The sequence below is a fragment of the Tilletiaria anomala genome, assembly GCF_000711695.1.
Source record: "Tilletiaria anomala UBC 951 chromosome Unknown K437scaffold_40, whole genome shotgun sequence".
NCBI classification, from domain to species: Eukaryota; Fungi; Basidiomycota; class Exobasidiomycetes; order Georgefischeriales; family Tilletiariaceae; genus Tilletiaria; species Tilletiaria anomala.
The window spans coordinates 1-17913 of NW_013546982.1; the positions used below are offsets into that span (position 1 = coordinate 1).

Here is a 17913-nt window from a genome sequence, read left to right on the forward strand (position 1 = left end):
TATTATTATTATTATTATTATTATTATTATTATTATTATTATTATTAGCAGTAGGATTCGTAGGTCCTGCTGCACGAGTTGGAGACTTTTAGCAACCAGCTGGCGGCACATTCGGTGCAACCTTCTGGCAGGCCAACGAGAAATGACGCCACACTGGAAAACGAACCTATCCCATTCTCGTCGCCCCCACCCCGGCGCTATCGTCGTCGCAGACTCCTCGGATCCCTCCACTACAAGCACCCGTAGAGATTTGCGAGTCTTGGTGCAGCAGCCTGCTGATGACGCCTGCAGCTGTCGCTGTAGCCAACTTGGATATTCTAGGGCCGCCGCAGAAATGTAGATCCTCAGCATCTTCCGCAGAGCCATCCGCGTCGTGCAATGCCCACATCGAAATGGTACAAAAGGCGGCGACTGTGGGTCGTTTGATCCAGCAGCCAACCGTTAACAATCTCTTCTTGCAGCTATCCACATGGCATTCCTTGCCCGCCTTCTTCACCGCAAGTCCACGACTAGCGCCAAGATGACAGTTCCCAGCTCCATCCCCGCTACCCAGCGTGCCATCGTCATCAACAAGACGGGTGGCCCCGAGGTGCTCGAATATAACGAGCAGTATCACACTCCCAAGCTCGAGGACCTCAAGACCAACCAGATCCTCATCAGAGCAAAGTTCGCCGGCATCAACTTCATTGGCGAGCTGCGCCTTTTTTATTCTCAATACCTGCGCTCCTGCTGACAATATCCCCCCGGCCCTTTCAGATACCAATGTCCGCAAAGGTGCAATGCCTGCTCCACTTCCGCTGATCCCGGGCATGGAGGGTGCCGGCACGGTTCTTGCCGCTGGTTCGGACGTGCAGAACCTCTTCCCCATCGGCAGCAAGGTTGGCTACATGGGCATTGGCATTCAGTCGTACGCCGAGTATGTGCTGGTCGACGCGTCCAAGGCGGTGCCCATTAAGGACGAGCAGACGCCGTTCGAGGACATATGCGGCGCCATGATGCAGGGCATGACTGCGCATTACCTCGTCAACGCCGACGGCAGCTACGAGATCAAGCAGGGCGACCATGTGCTAATCCACGCCGGCGCGGGCGGTATGGGTCTGTTGCTTACACAGATTGCCAAGGCAAAGGGCGCCGTCGTCACGACGACTGTCTCTTCCGCGGCCAAGGCTGAGAAGAGCAAGGCGGCCGGCGCCAATACGGTCCTGCGCTACGCCACAGACGAAGGCGCGAGCACCGATGCCTGGGTCGAGCAGGCGCGCGCTGCGACGCCCAAGGGCCAGGGCTTCAATGTGGTCTACGACTCGGTCGGCAAGTCCACTTTCACCCACTCGCTCGACCTCGTCGCCAAGACCGGTAGCGTCGTCCTCTTCGGCGCGGCGTCCGGCGCACCCGACCCAATCGCCCCGCTTAGCCTCGGCCCCAAGTCGATCAAGCTAACGCGGCCTATGCTCTTCCACTATGTTGCGGACGAGGACACGCTCCGCAGGCGCGCGTACGAGGCTCTCGACTGGATCAAGAAGGGTTATGTCAAGTTTGACTACGTCAAGGCGCCCCTGAAGGACGCTGCCGACTTGCACGCGAAGCTCGAGAGCCGGCAGACAACAGGTAAGCTCTTGCTCGAGCTATAATACCGTTGTAACATACGAAGCTATCGGTATAGTCTAGGCTCGACTTTCGTTTTCATCCACGATGCATGCACTCGACTACCTGAAGGAAGCGCATCTCAGAAAGGCGCACGCCCATTTTCTGTCCTGACCAAACCTTGAACTCGATCACTGAGCTGGCTCAAGGGCAACTTGGAGCTGCGATCACAAACACTGACCGACGCGCGAATATCAGGGGCTCATTGACGACACTCCAATGCACGCGTTGGTAGTTGCATTTAGTTGGATTAGAATGGAGGTATTCCCCATGTGATGTGTGACGTCAGAACCCGTTCTAGCATCTAGAAAACCCTCAAAAGAGAGTTTGGATTTCTAGATGCTTTGAAAGTAGCGAAAGCTTTGCAAAGATAGAAGCAGGCAGCCGTGGTGGCACTCCAGATCGCCCAAAAGCCGATGCCCAGCTGCAAGCTAGGAGCGCCGTCCAGGTCTGGGAGAGGCCTTGCCAACGGTGAGCTCAGCACGATAGCACCGACGAATTTGAGCAGCGGAAAATGTAAGCCATAAAAGAACAGCGTATTCGTCCCAAAGACGAGAGCACTTATCTGGTTCTGGCGATAAACTTGGGGCTATTGAGAGCCGCGATCGGCTGCATGAGGACGAGCAGGGCAAATGTGGCTGACATTGTGAAGGCGTAAGCCGGCGAAGGTGGGGTACTTGACGGTGTACAAGAAGCTTTGAACGCTGGAGAGAAATCGGTTGGCGCTGGCTGCACGCTGGCTTTGCGCTGGCGTCCGCAGGCAGTCGGTTGATAAGTTACCGAACTGGGAGATGCGTGTACAGACAAACATGAGCGCAAATATAACAGCCAGCGTAGCATTGATACCAATAGCCAATTTGCCGTTATCGCTGCGTGCCATGAACTGGCCATACACGAGAACAAAGACGACAAAGCTGAGCCACCCCGTGCGAGGAAACACGCTGATAATGCCGAGATCAGGGCACAGAGCTGTAAGATAGGGAGGAAGAGTTGCGCTCAGCGTATTCGGCATCAAGATACGTCAAGACCTGCTCGCCTGTGCCAAATAAAAACTTGAAGACGAGGCCTGCGTCAGCGTTGCAAGGGGGCACGCCATCCCATGGTGCCTTGGCGCCAATGTAGAACTGGTCCAGGTGAGCAAGAAATGCGGCTGGCGCTGGAGCTTCAGGAAAAGGACAACGCCCGTGGAGTGGGTCAGTCCAGATGTTAAGCCAGGCGAGCATGGCACTGAATGCCAAAAGCAGCCCATCTATGAGCAGTGCAATGCGTCTGTTACGTTGCAAGACTGCGGCATCTTCAGGGTTGGAAAGCACTGCATGAGAGCATACCGTCCGATTGAGCAATCGCACGACATAATGTGATAGCGCGATGGACAGGAGCCCGGAAAGAATGTAATCTGACGGACATGCCATTCTGTAAGAAAGCGACATTGCGAGGATTTTGGCCCGATCACCCATGCTTACCGATAATTAGAGCCCAGAGGGCAATATTGAGAAGCCAGATGCCTTGACTGAAGAGCTCAGGGAAGGCAAGGAAATTGATGACAATGATGGCAACAGCTCGAAGGACTACGTGCTTGAGGAGCGCTTGACTTCTAGGCCTTTTGATATACGCTGTTGCGCAAAATATTATTCAAGCAAAAATGGTATCATGCATTAATCACCACCATGTACATTTGGCTTTGTCATAAAACTTGGCCTGTTGAACTCAGACCATTTGTCCAATATGCGATTCCCATGCCCATGAGCATTGCAAAGCTTGGCGCACACATGTGTGACAGTGTCCCCAGCAGGTATGGCCAGAAGTGATTAAAACGAGTAATAGTGAGGCTTGCAGTTTCTGAAGTCATTCCCTGTCCGTGTGCGAACGCGCTTGAGTAAGTGCTCCATGATCTGCACCGACAGGCACAAGGAAAGGATCACATCAGCACTGTCCAAGTGTACTACACCTGACGTATTCCATCTTCTGGCAGCCCAGACAGGCTGATCCAGGTGGGCAGACCGACCAATGGCCGGCCATAAGCAGCATTAAAATGCCACGCGCAAGATCCGGGGCAATTACGCGGGAAGACGTGGTGAGTTTGGCAGTAGTGGATTCTGCTCGAATCTGGGTCGCTTCATCTCGCTCTTCAGTTCTGGCGACACCTACCAGGTTTCCGGCGAGCGTAGTCTCTTGAACATTAGAGACGAGGACGAGAGGCGTACACTCGTCTGAGCGTGTTGTTGTTTTTGTTGTCATTTTGCCATACGCATGCAAATGGATGATACGATGACCAGCGTCGGTATCTATCAGGGCGGAATCACTACGGACTATAGTACTCAATTACAGTTAATCCATGGTACCTTGCCCAGCGGTCGACTGGGGTGCACGCTCGTCGTTACCTTGTTGTTTCACAAGACGCCATGAAGATGCTCATATGTCTCTCGCCTTGACAGCTGCTTGGTAAGGCTGGCATATGGAGTGTGAACCACGTTGTACGCTCGAATCAAGGCTCGTTGCGAATACATCCCACTCTGACGCCGAAGGCCCCGTGCGGCGCTTAAATCAAGTTCACTGTAGTTCCAGACTCTTGCTTTTATGACCCCACGAGTCACCCAGGTCACCACCAGAAGCGTCCATCGTACGGGTCCCACTCCTTTCGCTCGATTGCACCACATTTATCTTTCACGCCTCAAAAGAACAAAGGGGACCTGGGACATCTGCCCTTCATCATTTTGGTCCAAAAAAGAAAATGTGAATTTCACAAATGGTGGAGCACAAGGCGACGTTGTGCCTTGCAAGGGGCCACCGTGCCTTGCGCGCACGGATGAAGGGCTCGAGGTGCCTCCTGATGACAGTCGATGTAGATCCAATGATACATGCTGTTGCTGCGGCCAGCTCGCTGCCCTTTGAAACAACGACCCCCTCCTGAACTCATCGGCTAGTACTCAATCATTGTTGTATCACGCCTCATGAGCAAGTGGAGGGGGGCATGAATTAATGAGTTCCCCAATGTTGGCACCAGAAAGCGGATAACAGCAAGTTGCGTGTTGACGAAAACTTAAGAGTAATCCCCTGATTCATAGATCAGAGCTGGTAAGCCCCTGGGATTTGAAATGGATACGCGCAGGTCGCCGTCTTTTTGATGAGCCCCTCATGACCCATCACCAGTACGTGCAATATAGGCGACTTTCACACCAGTGGTGGCGTAAGGCCGACCGTGGTGTTCCGCTCCATGAAGCAAAGGTCGTGGGCGTTTCAGCTCAGTAGCATGTAGGTTTACCACTTAACCAAGGAGAAGCAAGCGAAGATGAGAGTGCACCACCAGCAGCAGGCAGCGGGCCGTCGTCGTTGTCACCCTCGCTCCACAAGCCTATGTCGACAGTATTGGGCTACGCTGTTTCCTCCAATATCGAGGACGTGGACGTTGCAGGCTCATCGTTCTCTGTCACAGCGTACACAGTTGAAGTCAACGAGAACGAGCCGTCCGTGGCACACGATTCGATGTCGCTAGATGCACCCTCGGCCCCGGACGATACGATCGTCATCGCAGCTCCTCACCAGCCGCTAGGAATCGATCCGGCTCTTGATGCGTCGAGTGCGACCCTAGGGAGACATCTGTCCTCGCTATCAACGTCGATGGCGAGGACCAGCTCTGCTCCCCAGGGCAGCCTAGGAAACGGAAACATGTCCAGCACGTCCCTTGCCGATGTGCATTCGCTGAGTGCAAGCGTGGCCCCTGCTGGTCAAGCAACGTCGCCCTTTCGATCACCAACCGAGCTTCCTTTGGAAGACGACGCTGAGGTGCTGAGTGATGGCGCTTCTACATATGTCACCGCTCGAAGGGACGTAGGAAGCACTGCAAGTGGCCGCGCGAGCCATCCTCCCCCTCGCATCTCGGCATCAGCCAATCAGGCTCGGATCATAAATGAAACCACCCATGAAGCAAGCTCGACGTTTTCAAATGGCCTCAACAGCGCGCTGGGCTCAACTGGCGACGATCTCGTATCAGCTTCAACCTCCACTGCGTCACAGCCGCTTCATGCGGCTTCGGGGCAGAACCGCAGTGGGCATGGGTACAAGGGATCGGCGGGCTCGGCTATTGCACTGGGTCACTCCACCTCGTACACATCGCACGCCTCGAGCGAAGGCCCAAACCAGAACCCGAAAGGGAACCAGTCGAGTTTTCGATCCCAGTCGTCCAAAGGCAACAAGCGGGCCCTGAACGAGGAGTCTGTACAGGTACCAGAAAGCCCATCCAATAAGCTTACCGCGATTGGGACAGCCTCGGAAGCCGCGAATGCGGCCAGCGCTGCAGGCAGCACACCAGTTAGCGGCGGGGGCTCCTATCCTCACTACCCTTGGTCAACAGTCCGTGTGTCTGCTCCTAGGCTGCCCTCGGCGCCAGGCGTCTCCCCTGCACCACCACCAGCAATGTACTGGTCACGAGCGCCAGTACACGGGACTGTTCCCAAGCGCGCATTCCGCGCTCACACTGCGAATTTAGTCGAAGAAGTTCTCTGGCTTTTTGGGGGCTGTGACTCGAAGGGATGCTTCAGGGAGTTATGGTGTTTTGACACGGGTAAGGGTCTTGTCTGAGCCGGCTAAAACGCGTTACAAGCCTGACGACCCTCGCACTTCATCGCAGAGACCATGTGTTGGTCAAAGCCGAAGGTTACCGGGGACGTGCCGCCTCCGCGTCGAGCGCATTCATCGTGTATGATGGATCGTATGCTCTTCGTCTTTGCTGGTGGCGATGGGCCGCACTATTTCAACGATCTTTACGTCTTCGACACAGTATCCCTTCGCTGGACCAAACCGGTTGTGTACGGCGCGACCCCATCACCACGGCGCGCCCATACTGCGAATGCGTATGAAGGTCATATGATTGTCTTTGGTGGAGGAAATGGGGTCGGCGCGCTGAATGACGTGTATAGCATGGACTGTTCAAATCTGAGCAGCCTGGAGTGGAAGAAGTGGGACTGCAAAGGCAAGATTCCCATCGGTCGAGGGTATCATACCAGCAATGTCGTAGACGGCAAGCTAATTGTGATCGGAGGCAGCGACGGCCACATGAGCTTCAATGATATACACGTACTCAAGCTGGGTAAGGGCAAGCCGACATGCTCTTCGTTGCCACTGTCGAATGCGCTGATCAAACTTTTCACGCAGATTCAAAGGTCTGGTACCAGGTCAAGACCGATGAGATACACAATCGACTAGGGCACACCGCTACCCAAGTTGGCTCGTATCTCTTTGTAGTCGGCGGACACGATTCGCACTCGTACACGTCAGAGATTCTCACACTGAACTTGGTAAACTTGCAGTGGGAGGTCCGCAGAGTATGTGGACGCCAGCCACCTGGTCGAGGATACCACCAAGCCTGGCTGCGCGATTCGCGACTTTTTGTGCATGGCGGGTTCGACGGCAAAGAGATCTATGACGACCTGTACTACATTGACCTGGCCGCTTGCGCATACCTGCCGCAGATCACCAGCTTCAGCGTTGAGGTAAGTACATGCCGTGGCCATCTTGCCACATCACGGCTGATTATGGCCTGATGCCATGCTTGCGATTATGTTTGACAGTTGGAAGAATAGGCAGGCTAGAGAGAACCCCGAGAGGCAAACCCAACACGCCTCGGCTTGGCCGGTATTTCTTGTATGCGACAGACATATTCTCGTGCAATCCCGTCGTCTCAATAATCATTTCTATCCTATGGTACGGGTGAGAATATAGCGTCATGGTTTAATCTATTTCTGTCGTTGTGACACATCGCTGGAGTGTCTAGGTGTGCGACGTCGACACCATTTCGGGAACGGCCTGATGAGCCACCCTGTCTACGGCGTCTTGCTGTTTCGCCTGTTTGTCTAGGTACTCTTGTCTCAAGGTATCCTTCCACTTTTCAATTTCCGCCTCGGAAGCGACAATCCCTTTTCTGCCCAGTTCTGAGCAGGCCATTTGCCGTATTCGGCTCTCCCTTGCTCGTTGCTGGGACTCGTGAGAGAGAAGCTTAGTATCTGCCCCAACCACGAACCCAAAAATCGTAGCTGCCAAAGTGGAAGACGGATTGTTCAGGACCACTGGAAAACAACTACTCCTGATTTTTTCACTTCATGCTTGTTCACCTCCAGATGTCAAAAATGCCTTGAGCGCCAGCGTTTGCCGTCGGAAACCAGGGAAGAGATTGTGGGCGAAAAAACAGGACGACGCTCCTATCCCCGTCCAGATGAGGGCGCCTTTGATTGCTGCAGCCTGTCATATACAATCGCCATGGAACAGTTTCAATTCAGTTGCGATCAACCTCCAGCAATGGTGACCAGAGCGATAAGGGGCAGGCAAACAAGAACGCACACGCTGAACCTCATAGGCGCTTTCAATCTCCTCTTCCCGACGCCTTCTGCGCAGAGGCGCGCTTCCCAGCTCTGAAGTGAAGGTCGTCATCGCTTCTGCCGAACAGGTCTGAAGCCTCCTTTAGTTCTTTTCTGATGGGAAACTGAACATGGCGGCAACATGTGGTCTTCGATGACGAGACTTGAAGCGACGAATTGAGGCCATGCAATAGTATCTTGCATGGCCCTGTATGCCAATGGGATCGAGTCCTCATTGTAGTCTCGGCGGATTCCGAGTGATACAGACTATGGAAGATCATAAAACCCTATATTACGCCGAATACACCAAGTTGCATTACGTAATTTTCCGATCCCCTTACAAGCTTTTTTTCGCTGTGAGGCCAAAACGGCGTTCATTGCTAATTCGTTCGTCGCTCTCTGACACTTACGTTTGTGGCTGTATTTGGCCCCTGTAGTCACCGTGCTGTACATGCCAGGTCATATCAGAAGGCAGGGCTGAAACAAGAATTCTAGAGACTCCTTCTATCTCACGTCTTCTTGGACTTCACCTCTATCCCTTCCAATATTAACGGGGAACAAGTGCTAAGGCTCCTGCCTATCGAACGATCCTGCTTCGAAGAGTTTCTGTCTGCATCACAGAAAGTGTGCGAGCCTTGGACAAGTGGCTGCAAGGGGAAAGAAGGTCCAAAATAATAATAAAACAGGGCGGTTGGAACTACCACCATGACAAACCCTACGGATACAGCTGGCATCTCAGACGGAAAATTATTAGGTGCGAATGTAGAGCGTTGTAGACATCAAGCTCCATTCCACTGAACTCATCATCTCTTCCGTGCGTAGAACTCTTCACTATAGCTCATCGCGCCGCCCTGGATCGATCTGTACCCTTGGCTGCAACTCAGATTAGGCAAGCGGCTACACTGCTTGGCATGGCCATCACTACCAACGCGGAAGAAGGTATCAAGATTGACACTGACAGTGATAGCAGCAATAGCAGCAATAGCAGTGACAGTAGTAGCTCGTCAGAGGACAGCGATGACAGCAGTGACGACAACGACTCTGACAATGAGGAAGCATCATCCTCTTCTTCGTCATCTTCAGAATCCACATCTTCCAGCTCAGATAGTGACAGCTCTTCTGATAGCGACGATGAGAGCGAATCCAGCTCTAACGCCGAAAGCTCGGACGAGGAGAGCAGCGACGATGAAGACGATGGAGATGTGCCCATGAAGGCTACCGCAAACTCAGGGAGCGCAACAACCGGACCTGCGACTCCCACCAGTCGCGCCACTTCTTCGCTTGGCAAGCGGAAACATTCTGCAAATGCGGAGAGTGACGATGATTCGTCCGAACAGAGTAGCAGCAGCAGCAGTGGTAGCAGCAGCAGCAGTGGTAGCAGCAGCAGCAGTAGCAGCAGCGATTCTTCGGATTCGGACAGCGAAGCGGAAGAAACGCGAAAGCCCACACCACCCAACAAGGCAAATGAGGGCCACACGGCAAAACGAACAAAAACAGAGGCTGCAACAGCCGATGTTACTAATCCTCGGGACGGTTTAGCCGTTCCGATGACTAGCACGCCCCAGGGTGGCAAGGCGACCACAAGTGAGAGTGGAACTACAAGCGGCAAAAATACACCCAGCCGCAACGGAAACGGGACGTCGAACAGGTTCCAGCGCATCAAGAGCGAGGATGTCAGCTACCTGGACGATCGGTTGAAGGACATGTCTTATTCGGCCAAGTCTGGTGCAGGCGATTGGGGCGCCAAAGCTTCAGCGGACCTGATCGTCACGCGCGGCAAAGGATTTACCAAGGAGAAGAACAAGAAGAAGAGGGGCAGCTACAGGGGTGGTGTGATTGACACCAGCAGCCAGTGAGTGGCGATGAGCAAATTAGGCCACGTTCCATTGCAATTGCTGATTTGCGTACATCTCTTCTGCCCATTGCAGCTCGATCAAGTTCACTTATGACGACGAATAGAGCACATTGCGTCCCTTGACATGACGCGTATTCCCTCACACACGACCGTATGGCTAAAATGTGGCGCCTGGGTGGCCTGGAGCCGGAAATCATCTGTTTTGCTCCTAAGCAACGGGTGGATTATATTAATCGTAGCTTTAGATCAAAATGCCCGGTATTATCATATCTGAGATAGGGGGGAATAGTCAACTGAGGTGTGCAGGATGGGACCCCGGACCAAATGTTATCCTCACCAGACTGTCCATTTTTGCCAAAGTCGCCAGCAAGCCTGCGATCGCTTCGTATTGCGATTCATCCGCCTTGGAATAGTCATTGCGGATGGCTCTGGCCAATTCTGTGACGCCTACGCCCATGCTGGCCTCTTCGTAAGTATCTGTGAGCACACTTCCCTCGCCAATGCCGGTTCCGTTCATTCTTGCCCCCGAGGCAGATGCCGCGGTCGGGGCAGCGCCGATGCCTCCTCCAGGCGTTTGTGGTGCCATGGGCCACTGGCTGAATTCGTTCATGATGTCATCCGCCTTTTGAAATGCCGTCTCGCGCGCTTCATACGTCAGATGCGTCAGTGCATTTTCCAGCACATTCGCGGCAAACGCACAGCAGAGCAGGCAGAGCGCTCGCGTGACGCGGAAAGTGACATCCGCTTTCTCTTCGCGATAGAAAATGTTGGCATGTACCGAAGATGAGCTGGAGGTGAGGAGAACGAGTATTCGTTTTAGGACAGCATCTTTGGTTGCGGTGTCTGCCACAGGATGCGTTGCCATGTCGAACAGCAAAAAGTTGCGCTTTTCAGTCCGTAAAATACCCTTGTCTACCAATCCCTTTGCGAGCCGTTCGCGGACCTGCTTCATCTGGAAGCCAATCTTCATCCAGTTCCAGGTCTCACCTGAGTGGATTTAGCGAACGTACTTGTGAGCATGCCACCATATGCATGTTGCTTTCACGTTGCACTTACCGCTGAGCAAGTCCACCCATTGTGAACAGCTCATTGGCTCATCACATGCCTTCATGACTTTCAATGCTTCGTCCAACAGCACCTCCCCCGTCATCTTCGAGCCGATCACTTCAAGAATCCGATCTTGCACTGCGAATCTCCGCCGACTTGGATCCTTGGTGACCGCTATCCGCTTCCGTAGCACGAGCTCGAGTAGAATGCAGCCACGCAGTGCGTATGAAATGTTGTCATTCCAGAAAGAAAGATACCCCTGTGAGCGCACCATCAGGAAGCAGATTAGCACATGGTGGACAAAGGCTGCGCATGGATGAATACGCACCGCTCTGTCCTTGAGTCCTAACAGAAGGATCTCCTCCATCAGAGTAAGGTGTGGGTGCTCGTTTGTCTCCTTGTCATCATTCAGGTCCCTTGGATCATAAGCGACTCTTCGACCCCGGTCGTCGGTGACAGTGATGCTCTGTCCACCCCCTCCAGATCGGCTGAAAGAGGCAATCCCTGGCGAATTCGGATTGCCTAGATCGCCATCCCGCCGCCGTGTTCGTGAGGACGATCCTACATCCCAGCTCGACCTGCTTTCTCCACCATTTTCCTGATGCACAGGTGTACTGGTGTGCGAGCGAGGTGGGGTATCTTCGTCCAGGTCAGCCACTGCTCCTGCAGCCCAGCTAGTCGACGGGGCAGCCGACGAACCGGGTACGCGCCGTCGTTGGAGGCCTCCTGTCCCAGATGCGCTCATACTGCCAAGTGTCTAAAGCCAGACGTCCCGAGGGTGCTGGATCGGTGGAGTCGGCAGAACTCTAGCACAACCAGTAGCACATGTCTGATCTATGGAAAGTATCACGTGGAGAACTGTTCGCGCCTAATTGATTCATCCATTTATTCCTTGCAATGTGTACTTGCATTTTGAAAACAAGGAGACGGAGGGTCTCATCAGGCACCAGACCGCAGGGGGGCGTAATGGCCATGGGTTTTTTGGATAAGTGGACCGCGGTGTCACTAACTCGTTGCTAACTGGGATCAACTCAATCAATGCAGGGAACAGTGTCGTGGACGACAGTCCTGCATGCTCTTCAGTCTTCGCCCTTTAGGCAGAATTCGAGAGAGAGACCAAGTGACAGACAGCCAGATCAGCCTTGATCGCGGGAACGCCGGGGAAGCGCCTTGATTGCAGTGCCATACATGGCCTGGAGGCATCTGCCGCATCTGTTTCAACCGCCATCGCTCATTCCCACGTGCTCGCACCCGACTCGCCGTACAAGCCTGCATAGATCCTTACGCGCGATGACTTCCCAATCCGAAATAAAGCGTATATTTTTTGGCGTCATGCAGCAATACGAAAAGGCGATTACTACTGGAGATGCTTTCTTCTATCCGTCAGAGGTCCATGTTCTGCACGAGAGTAGCACTGGCTTGCAAGTGCCGTGGATCCTACGCAATGTCCCTTCTCTCCTCGAGAAGCCGACGCCGAATGCGGTCAACCCTGGGGTTGGAGCGAGCGAAGGGCAGAAACGGGACGAGACGGGCTTACAACAGAACAAATCAGATCCATTTCTGCCGCCTTACGTGCCAAACTTGCTCGTGAAGGAATGCGATGAAGGCGTTATCCTCCTCAACAAGTTCTGTGTCGTCCCCAAGCATTTTCTCCTCATCACAAAAGGTTGGTACTGCAATTTTTGACTTTATTCATTCTTGCAACTGACTAAAGCCTTGCGGACCCAGATTTCGTTCCGCAAGACCTCCCTCCTCCACCCCCACTGCTCAGCTTAGCCTATCGAATCGTAACAGCACATCCCATGTCTGACGACAGTGAAATGCTTGCTTTTTTCAACTGTGGCTGGGACAGCGGGGCAAGCCAAAAGCATTGTCATTTACAGTGCATCGAAGTACGTAAGGATGATATGCAACAAAATGCGAATGCAACGGGTACGGACGAACACGACGAGGATGGTCTCATCCCCATTGAGAAGTTGTTGAACAAAATCGAGAAAGACGGGAAAGAGCACGGTGGGTGCTCAACAAAATTGCACACGAGAACGCATGCTGAATTTTCGAAGCTTCCTGCAGATGGTGTGTATGCCCTCCCAGTACCCTGGCAGCACTTTGTCGCGCTGCTTGACGCAGGCCAGGCGAAAAAAGCCGGTACAACGGAGCAATATGTCACGAATAAGCTTATGGGCCTTTTAGATGCAATGATTCAAGCCAAATATGCCCTTTCATCGGCGGCGATAGAATCGTCCGGCAAAGATCAGACCGAAAGGCAGGATGGCGGGTTGATGGGCTCGGGGCGCACGCCGAGCTTCAACTTGCTCGTCACGAGACGTGCGATGCACTTCATTCCGAGGCGAACAGAGGAGTACAAGCTCGAAGGCGAATGGCCAGTGGTGAACGGAAAACAGCTCGGGGTCATGAGCATCAATGCAATGGGTGAGTTGCCACCTGCCCGGCGTGCAAATCAATTCACTCTTATGATCATTCGCTCTCCACTCAGGTTTTGCTGGCATGCTGTTGGCAAAGCATGCGTCCGAGGTGGAGGCCATTCAGCGCATGCCGAGGGGAGTGGCCGCGATACTGTCCCATGTAGGGCTGCCACCGGCGCCGGAAATGAGCAATCACATTTGACGCTCGTCATCTCTCGATAAAATTGTTTTGCTGCGGTATCTGGATGCTTCATCGAGATGCTTGTGAAGAGGAATGTCACCTTGCACCGCGGGTCCTCAGCAGCGTTTCGCGCGTAAAAAAAGTTCATCGCCTGACTGATGGTTAGCACAAAGAGACCTCCCGCGACTGTCCGGATGTCGGATACCGCTTCTCCCGAAGCCGGCACCAACGTGTCAAGCTTTGCAGGGGAGAAGACAGCGTTGCCGGAGCGAGCGCCTTCAGCTCTGGTCTGACATGATAACGCCTGAGGATATGCCGACCGTCTGAAACGTGTGGAATCAGCATCAGTCCAGCAAAAGGGGTCAAGATGGCTAGAGCAATGACGGCGAGGTACGCCAGGCGCACGCTCGGATTTAAATTGTCAATGATCTCAAACAGCATAGGTCAGTCAATTGGTTGCTCATCCCGGTAGTCCTGAAACCAAGAGAAAAGCCAATCCGCTTGCTCATTTTTCCAAGGTACTGCAATCGAGCCAAGGACCACTGGGGCTATACAACGGGCAGAGATCTGCAGACGCGAGGAATCCGTATGATGTTCAAACCCCTCTGGGTCTTTTGAGCCAACTCACCAGGTACGCACGCAAGTTGCATGCAAGAGTGTAGTTCTTAAGTCTGTTTATTCTTACTCGACGTTCTGCGCTACCGCGCTGTCCGGGTTGATTATCAAGTGGTTGGCGTAAGTACTCCATGTCGTACTGAATGGAGGAAGACCTGTAGTCAACGCCTGACGAGTAACCTTCGTAGTCGTATCGCCTTACACGCATGAAGTGACGACCCAGATGACGCTGAGTCGGGAAGGCTAGCACGAAATACAAGCCAGTCTATGTGAAGGATCCAGCAGAGGTTTCATCTCGACCGCAACTCTTGGGGAGCATCCTTGCTGTTTCTCCCAGTGAACCACATGGACAAAGTCAGCAGTGCGGGGAGTGTCGAGATACTAGCACAAGTTTCCCACGCCTCCATCAGACGCTGAGAAAAGGGGCTTCCCACGTAAATCACCTTCAACGCTGCCGACACTCGCCGCTCTTCAGCGCTGCTGACATTGGGTATCCGAGTGGGCGTCCCTTCTGGGCCGCGAGTAAGAATGTAGCGTAGGGTTGGAGGGGAGGCCGTACAGCTCTGACTTGCGCATGCTGCCGTAAGACAGGCATGCGAGGCCAGCGCCTTGCGGAGTATCGCATGTGTGGAGATGACTCAAGGTGGGGCTGTCATCATCCCGCTCAGAGAGCTCGGCCACAAGGTGCGACCTTATGCAGGCTCGTGCCGTTGGATAGCCACGTGGTGGCGTGCACAGCGAGGTCCAGATTAGGGCGCAAACCCGCCTGTGGCGTTCGGGATATGAGCAACGTCTTCCCCCATTATAAAGACTTGAACCTCAGAGGTTGGGCTAAACCTTTTGATTGAGATTTCATTAAATCTATAGTAGAACCTATCTGACGAGGGTATACATTGACAAGAGCGACGGAGGTGCAACTGAACCACAACGTTGTTGCTGCTTCAGTACTCATCTGGAAGCTTGATGTTTGATGCTTGATGATGAAAGCAGAAAGCTTGTAAGCCAGAGTCATGTGCATGCATGTACTATCGCCAGGACAGGGTCAGCAGCCCTGCCCTACCTTGTTCGCAACGGGCACACGTGCTATATATATGACAGAGTGACAATCCTGGGGGTGGTGGAATGGTGAGTGGGCCAGTCGTCCCTCGTGCTGGCATATTTCGATTCAACGCTGCAAACTCTGGGTCTGCTTATCAGATTGGTGCACATTGGTCCGAGCTTGCCCAAGTAGACCGGTTCAACCTCGAGCCAATGAATCTGAATCGCATCGAGGTGTTGAACTCGTGGAGACAGGTTCAAATAATGCAGCCGAAAAGGTCAACTTCCTTGGGCAGCAAGCGAAAACATCAGAATAATCTGAGTAGAAAAGGCGGTAGAATGTACTTGCACCTCTGCAAAAAAAAACAAAGTAAAGGCATGGCCACAAGGCGAGTGTCTATTAGGGTTATGCACACGACGAGTGCGACGCACGGGCCTTCATGCGTTTGGCGGGCTCGGGTCTCGGGTCTCGGCCTCTCCGGGACGAAGGATGATCCAACTCGGACGGCTCGAAAGCAGTTTCAAGCTTGTTGGTATGAACAAAGCGACCCCGCTCAATGAGGCCTGTAAAAGACGGTCGCTGTCCAGCACACCCTCCTGCGCAACGTGCTGAAGGCAGGCTTTGTCAAATCTTCTCGTTCCTCTCCCCAAGAGCTAGAATGCACACCTGCCGTTGTTCGAGTCGCCCTAGACGATGTTGTTGAACCACGATGGCGACTATCGCCGTACTCTTCGCGGCCCTTGCCGGCCTCGGGTATGTCGCTGTTCCCCTTGTCAGGGACGTTGCCGGGATCGGCAGAGCAATCACCCCGACGAGAAACGGCAACTGCGTCAAGATCCAAAGTTTGTCGGGTTGCGAAGACTTTTGGATGCACCACGAGTCGGGCTTGCTGTATGCCGCCTGTTCAGCGGCCGAGGGCAAAAAGCATTGGTTCCCTGGCATGGCAAACTTGCATGCCGATCAAAGGACCCTCAACGACGCAGTGTACATCCTGGATACCAATTCAGACCTGAAGACCAACCCAAAAGTAACCAAAGTCAAGACGGAAGGATTCAGCGGCCTCAATGGCGATGGCACATTCAATCTGCATGGCATCAACGTTCACGTCATCCCCGCCGTATCCACTGACGAAAACCCTACCCTGCGGATCTTCTTGAACAATCACCGCCCTACGCTCGACGTCCAGGGCAATTTGATCGACAACACAAAGACCGGCGCCAATTCCACCATCGAGATCTTTGAGACAACGCTAGGGAGTGACAGCATGACCCACGTCCGCACTTGGGCCGATCCGCTTATCCACACGCCGAATCGTGTCGCTCCGGTAGATGCGGACGGCTTCTTGTACACGAATGATCACCAGAGAAAATCAGGAAAGCACGTACGTGTTGAGACAAGCGATTCGCAAGCGGCTCACTCCTTTTTTTGCTTACGCTGATTATATCTCCTCGGTAGCGCGACACGATCGAGACGCTGCATCCAGTCGCTAACGTGGGATACTGTGATCCTGCTGTTGGATGCAAGATCGTTTATTCTCCCAGCGCGTTGCCCAACGGCCTTGTCCGTCTGAGTCAGCATGCAAATCGATACCTCGTTCCCTACTCTGGCCGCCCACATCAAACGCTCTTTGACTTTGACCCTGCGTCCAAGGCATTGAATAAGGTCGTCGACATCCCCGTGGGCATGCCAAGCGATAATGTCAACATGGCCAGCAACGGTGACGCTTTCGCCGCCAGCTTCCCCAAGGTGTTCGACACGGCCGCAGTCCTTGCTGCTGGGGATCCGTACAACCGCAAAGCCCCAGGCACGGTCATACGTATCCCGGCAGCCGACCTGGCCTCAGCTGGCGCGGATGGCTGGCACATTGAAAAGTTCTACGAGGCAGACGGCAGCGATGTCAACGTGATTACCAACGCCAACTTGGACGTTGCCCGCAACTTACTCTACCTTTCCGGCCCCATCTCGCCGCATCTGAGCGTCTGCAGCGTCTGACTTGGCTGCAATGCGTCTCCACAGAGTAATTCAAAAGGTGAGAAATTGCGCCAAAGAAAAATACAGATCTTGAAAGAAAGAGAGAAATCAAATACAACGGTCTGTAAAAAGGACTGGAACCATGTAATTCGGGACACTACCAACCCCAGTCACCCATGCTCGCAAAATGCGAAAATCATTCTCCTCTCTTACCCAATGTTTAAAACGATGTAATTGCGTCTCTTTGCTGTTTTTGAGCAGAAACAAGGCTGTATACGGTAGTAAACTTGAGTGCAAGGACAGAGCACCCGCTGTGTGACTCCTCGCAGACGAATGCAAGGTGATCCATGACGTTGAGATCAAGGCATGGTCTCAGATGCACCAGGCGTTGATCCGCCAACTTGGTCACATTTGGTTGCATTCCCGCCCCTCACTTGAGGGAGACGTTGCTTGAAACTTTGACAGAATCAAGATCGACAAGGTAACTATGAGCCGCCTTGTGGCTGTTCCACTCCAGGAAGGCGGGGACGGTGTACACGAAAGGACGGAGGCTAACGAACCCCCCCCCCCCAAAGAAATTAACAAACGAAATGGATATTCCGAGGTCACTTGTTAGGGTTGCTGCTTCTGCGCATGCTTTCAACGAGGGGGTGTTCGGGAAGTGTGGAGCTCGGAACTCGGAATTCGGAATCACGTCCAGAAATTTCGCTCCCTTCGCTCCTACTCTCGCCCCCCAAGGAGCGTTGCTGTCCGAGAAGTACAAGGTTGGCCTTGTTGCTGTCGCGCAT

At 53.4% G+C, this 17913-nt stretch overlaps 10 protein-coding genes across 10 annotated transcripts; 6 read left to right on the forward strand and 4 right to left on the reverse strand.

The window, feature by feature from the left end:
• Positions 1–392: 392 nt before the first annotated feature.
• Positions 393–733, forward strand: K437DRAFT_268326 (uncharacterized protein; the record flags this gene model as incomplete). Its single annotated transcript, XM_013387808.1, has 2 exons — positions 393–413; positions 503–733. The coding sequence occupies 2 exons, from the start codon at positions 393–395 to the stop codon at positions 731–733; spliced, it is 252 nt and encodes an 83-aa protein (XP_013243262.1).
• On the forward strand, positions 618–1802 carry K437DRAFT_256447 (NAD(P)-binding protein). The gene has a single exon (XM_013387809.1). The coding sequence runs from the start codon at positions 780–782 to the stop codon at positions 1626–1628; it is 849 nt and encodes a 282-aa protein (XP_013243263.1). The 5' UTR covers positions 618–779; the 3' UTR covers positions 1629–1802.
• A 133-nt stretch (positions 1803–1935) lies between these two features.
• K437DRAFT_256448 (uncharacterized protein) lies at positions 1936–2800 on the reverse strand. The gene has a single exon (XM_013387810.1). It carries the CDS (start codon positions 2651–2653, stop codon positions 2231–2233), a length of 423 nt encoding a protein of 140 aa, XP_013243264.1. The 5' UTR covers positions 2654–2800; the 3' UTR covers positions 1936–2230.
• Positions 2801–3272: 472 nt separating this feature from the next.
• On the reverse strand, positions 3273–4059 carry K437DRAFT_256449 (uncharacterized protein). The gene has a single exon (XM_013387811.1). It carries the CDS (start codon positions 3877–3879, stop codon positions 3565–3567), a length of 315 nt encoding a protein of 104 aa, XP_013243265.1. The 5' UTR covers positions 3880–4059; the 3' UTR covers positions 3273–3564.
• Positions 4060–4848: 789 nt separating this feature from the next.
• K437DRAFT_256450 (galactose oxidase) lies at positions 4849–7388 on the forward strand. Its single transcript, XM_013387812.1, has 3 exons — positions 4849–6202; positions 6269–6727; positions 6793–7388. The coding sequence occupies exons 1-3, from the start codon at positions 4996–4998 to the stop codon at positions 7179–7181; spliced, it is 2055 nt and encodes a 684-aa protein (XP_013243266.1). The 5' UTR covers positions 4849–4995; the 3' UTR covers positions 7182–7388.
• Positions 7389–7407: 19 nt separating this feature from the next.
• Positions 7408–8064, reverse strand: K437DRAFT_246930 (uncharacterized protein; the record flags this gene model as incomplete). The annotated part of the gene is made up of 3 exons (XM_013387813.1): positions 7408–7670; positions 7749–7875; positions 7975–8064. The coding sequence occupies 3 exons, from the start codon at positions 8062–8064 to the stop codon at positions 7408–7410; spliced, it is 480 nt and encodes a 159-aa protein (XP_013243267.1).
• A 347-nt stretch (positions 8065–8411) lies between these two features.
• K437DRAFT_256452 (uncharacterized protein) lies at positions 8412–10116 on the forward strand. Its single transcript, XM_013387814.1, has 3 exons — positions 8412–8745; positions 8814–9843; positions 9920–10116. Exons 2-3 carry the CDS (start codon positions 8903–8905, stop codon positions 9948–9950), a joined length of 972 nt encoding a protein of 323 aa, XP_013243268.1. The 5' UTR covers positions 8412–8745; positions 8814–8902; the 3' UTR covers positions 9951–10116.
• Positions 9856–11754, reverse strand: K437DRAFT_294475 (putative VPS74-protein). The gene is made up of 4 exons (XM_013387815.1): positions 11222–11754; positions 10903–11152; positions 10184–10833; positions 9856–10116 (listed from the first exon to the last, which is right to left on the reverse strand). Exons 1-4 carry the CDS (start codon positions 11636–11638, stop codon positions 10111–10113), a joined length of 1323 nt encoding a protein of 440 aa, XP_013243269.1. The 5' UTR covers positions 11639–11754; the 3' UTR covers positions 9856–10110.
• A 429-nt stretch (positions 11755–12183) lies between these two features.
• Positions 12184–13521, forward strand: K437DRAFT_224121 (uncharacterized protein; the record flags this gene model as incomplete). The annotated part of the gene is made up of 5 exons (XM_013387816.1): positions 12184–12375; positions 12409–12559; positions 12622–12906; positions 12967–13326; positions 13391–13521. The coding sequence occupies 5 exons, from the start codon at positions 12184–12186 to the stop codon at positions 13519–13521; spliced, it is 1119 nt and encodes a 372-aa protein (XP_013243270.1).
• Positions 13522–15728: 2207 nt separating this feature from the next.
• K437DRAFT_235646 (uncharacterized protein) lies at positions 15729–17642 on the forward strand. The gene is made up of 2 exons (XM_013387817.1): positions 15729–16535; positions 16610–17642. Exons 1-2 carry the CDS (start codon positions 15864–15866, stop codon positions 17144–17146), a joined length of 1209 nt encoding a protein of 402 aa, XP_013243271.1. The 5' UTR covers positions 15729–15863; the 3' UTR covers positions 17147–17642.
• Positions 17643–17913: the final 271 nt, after the last annotated feature.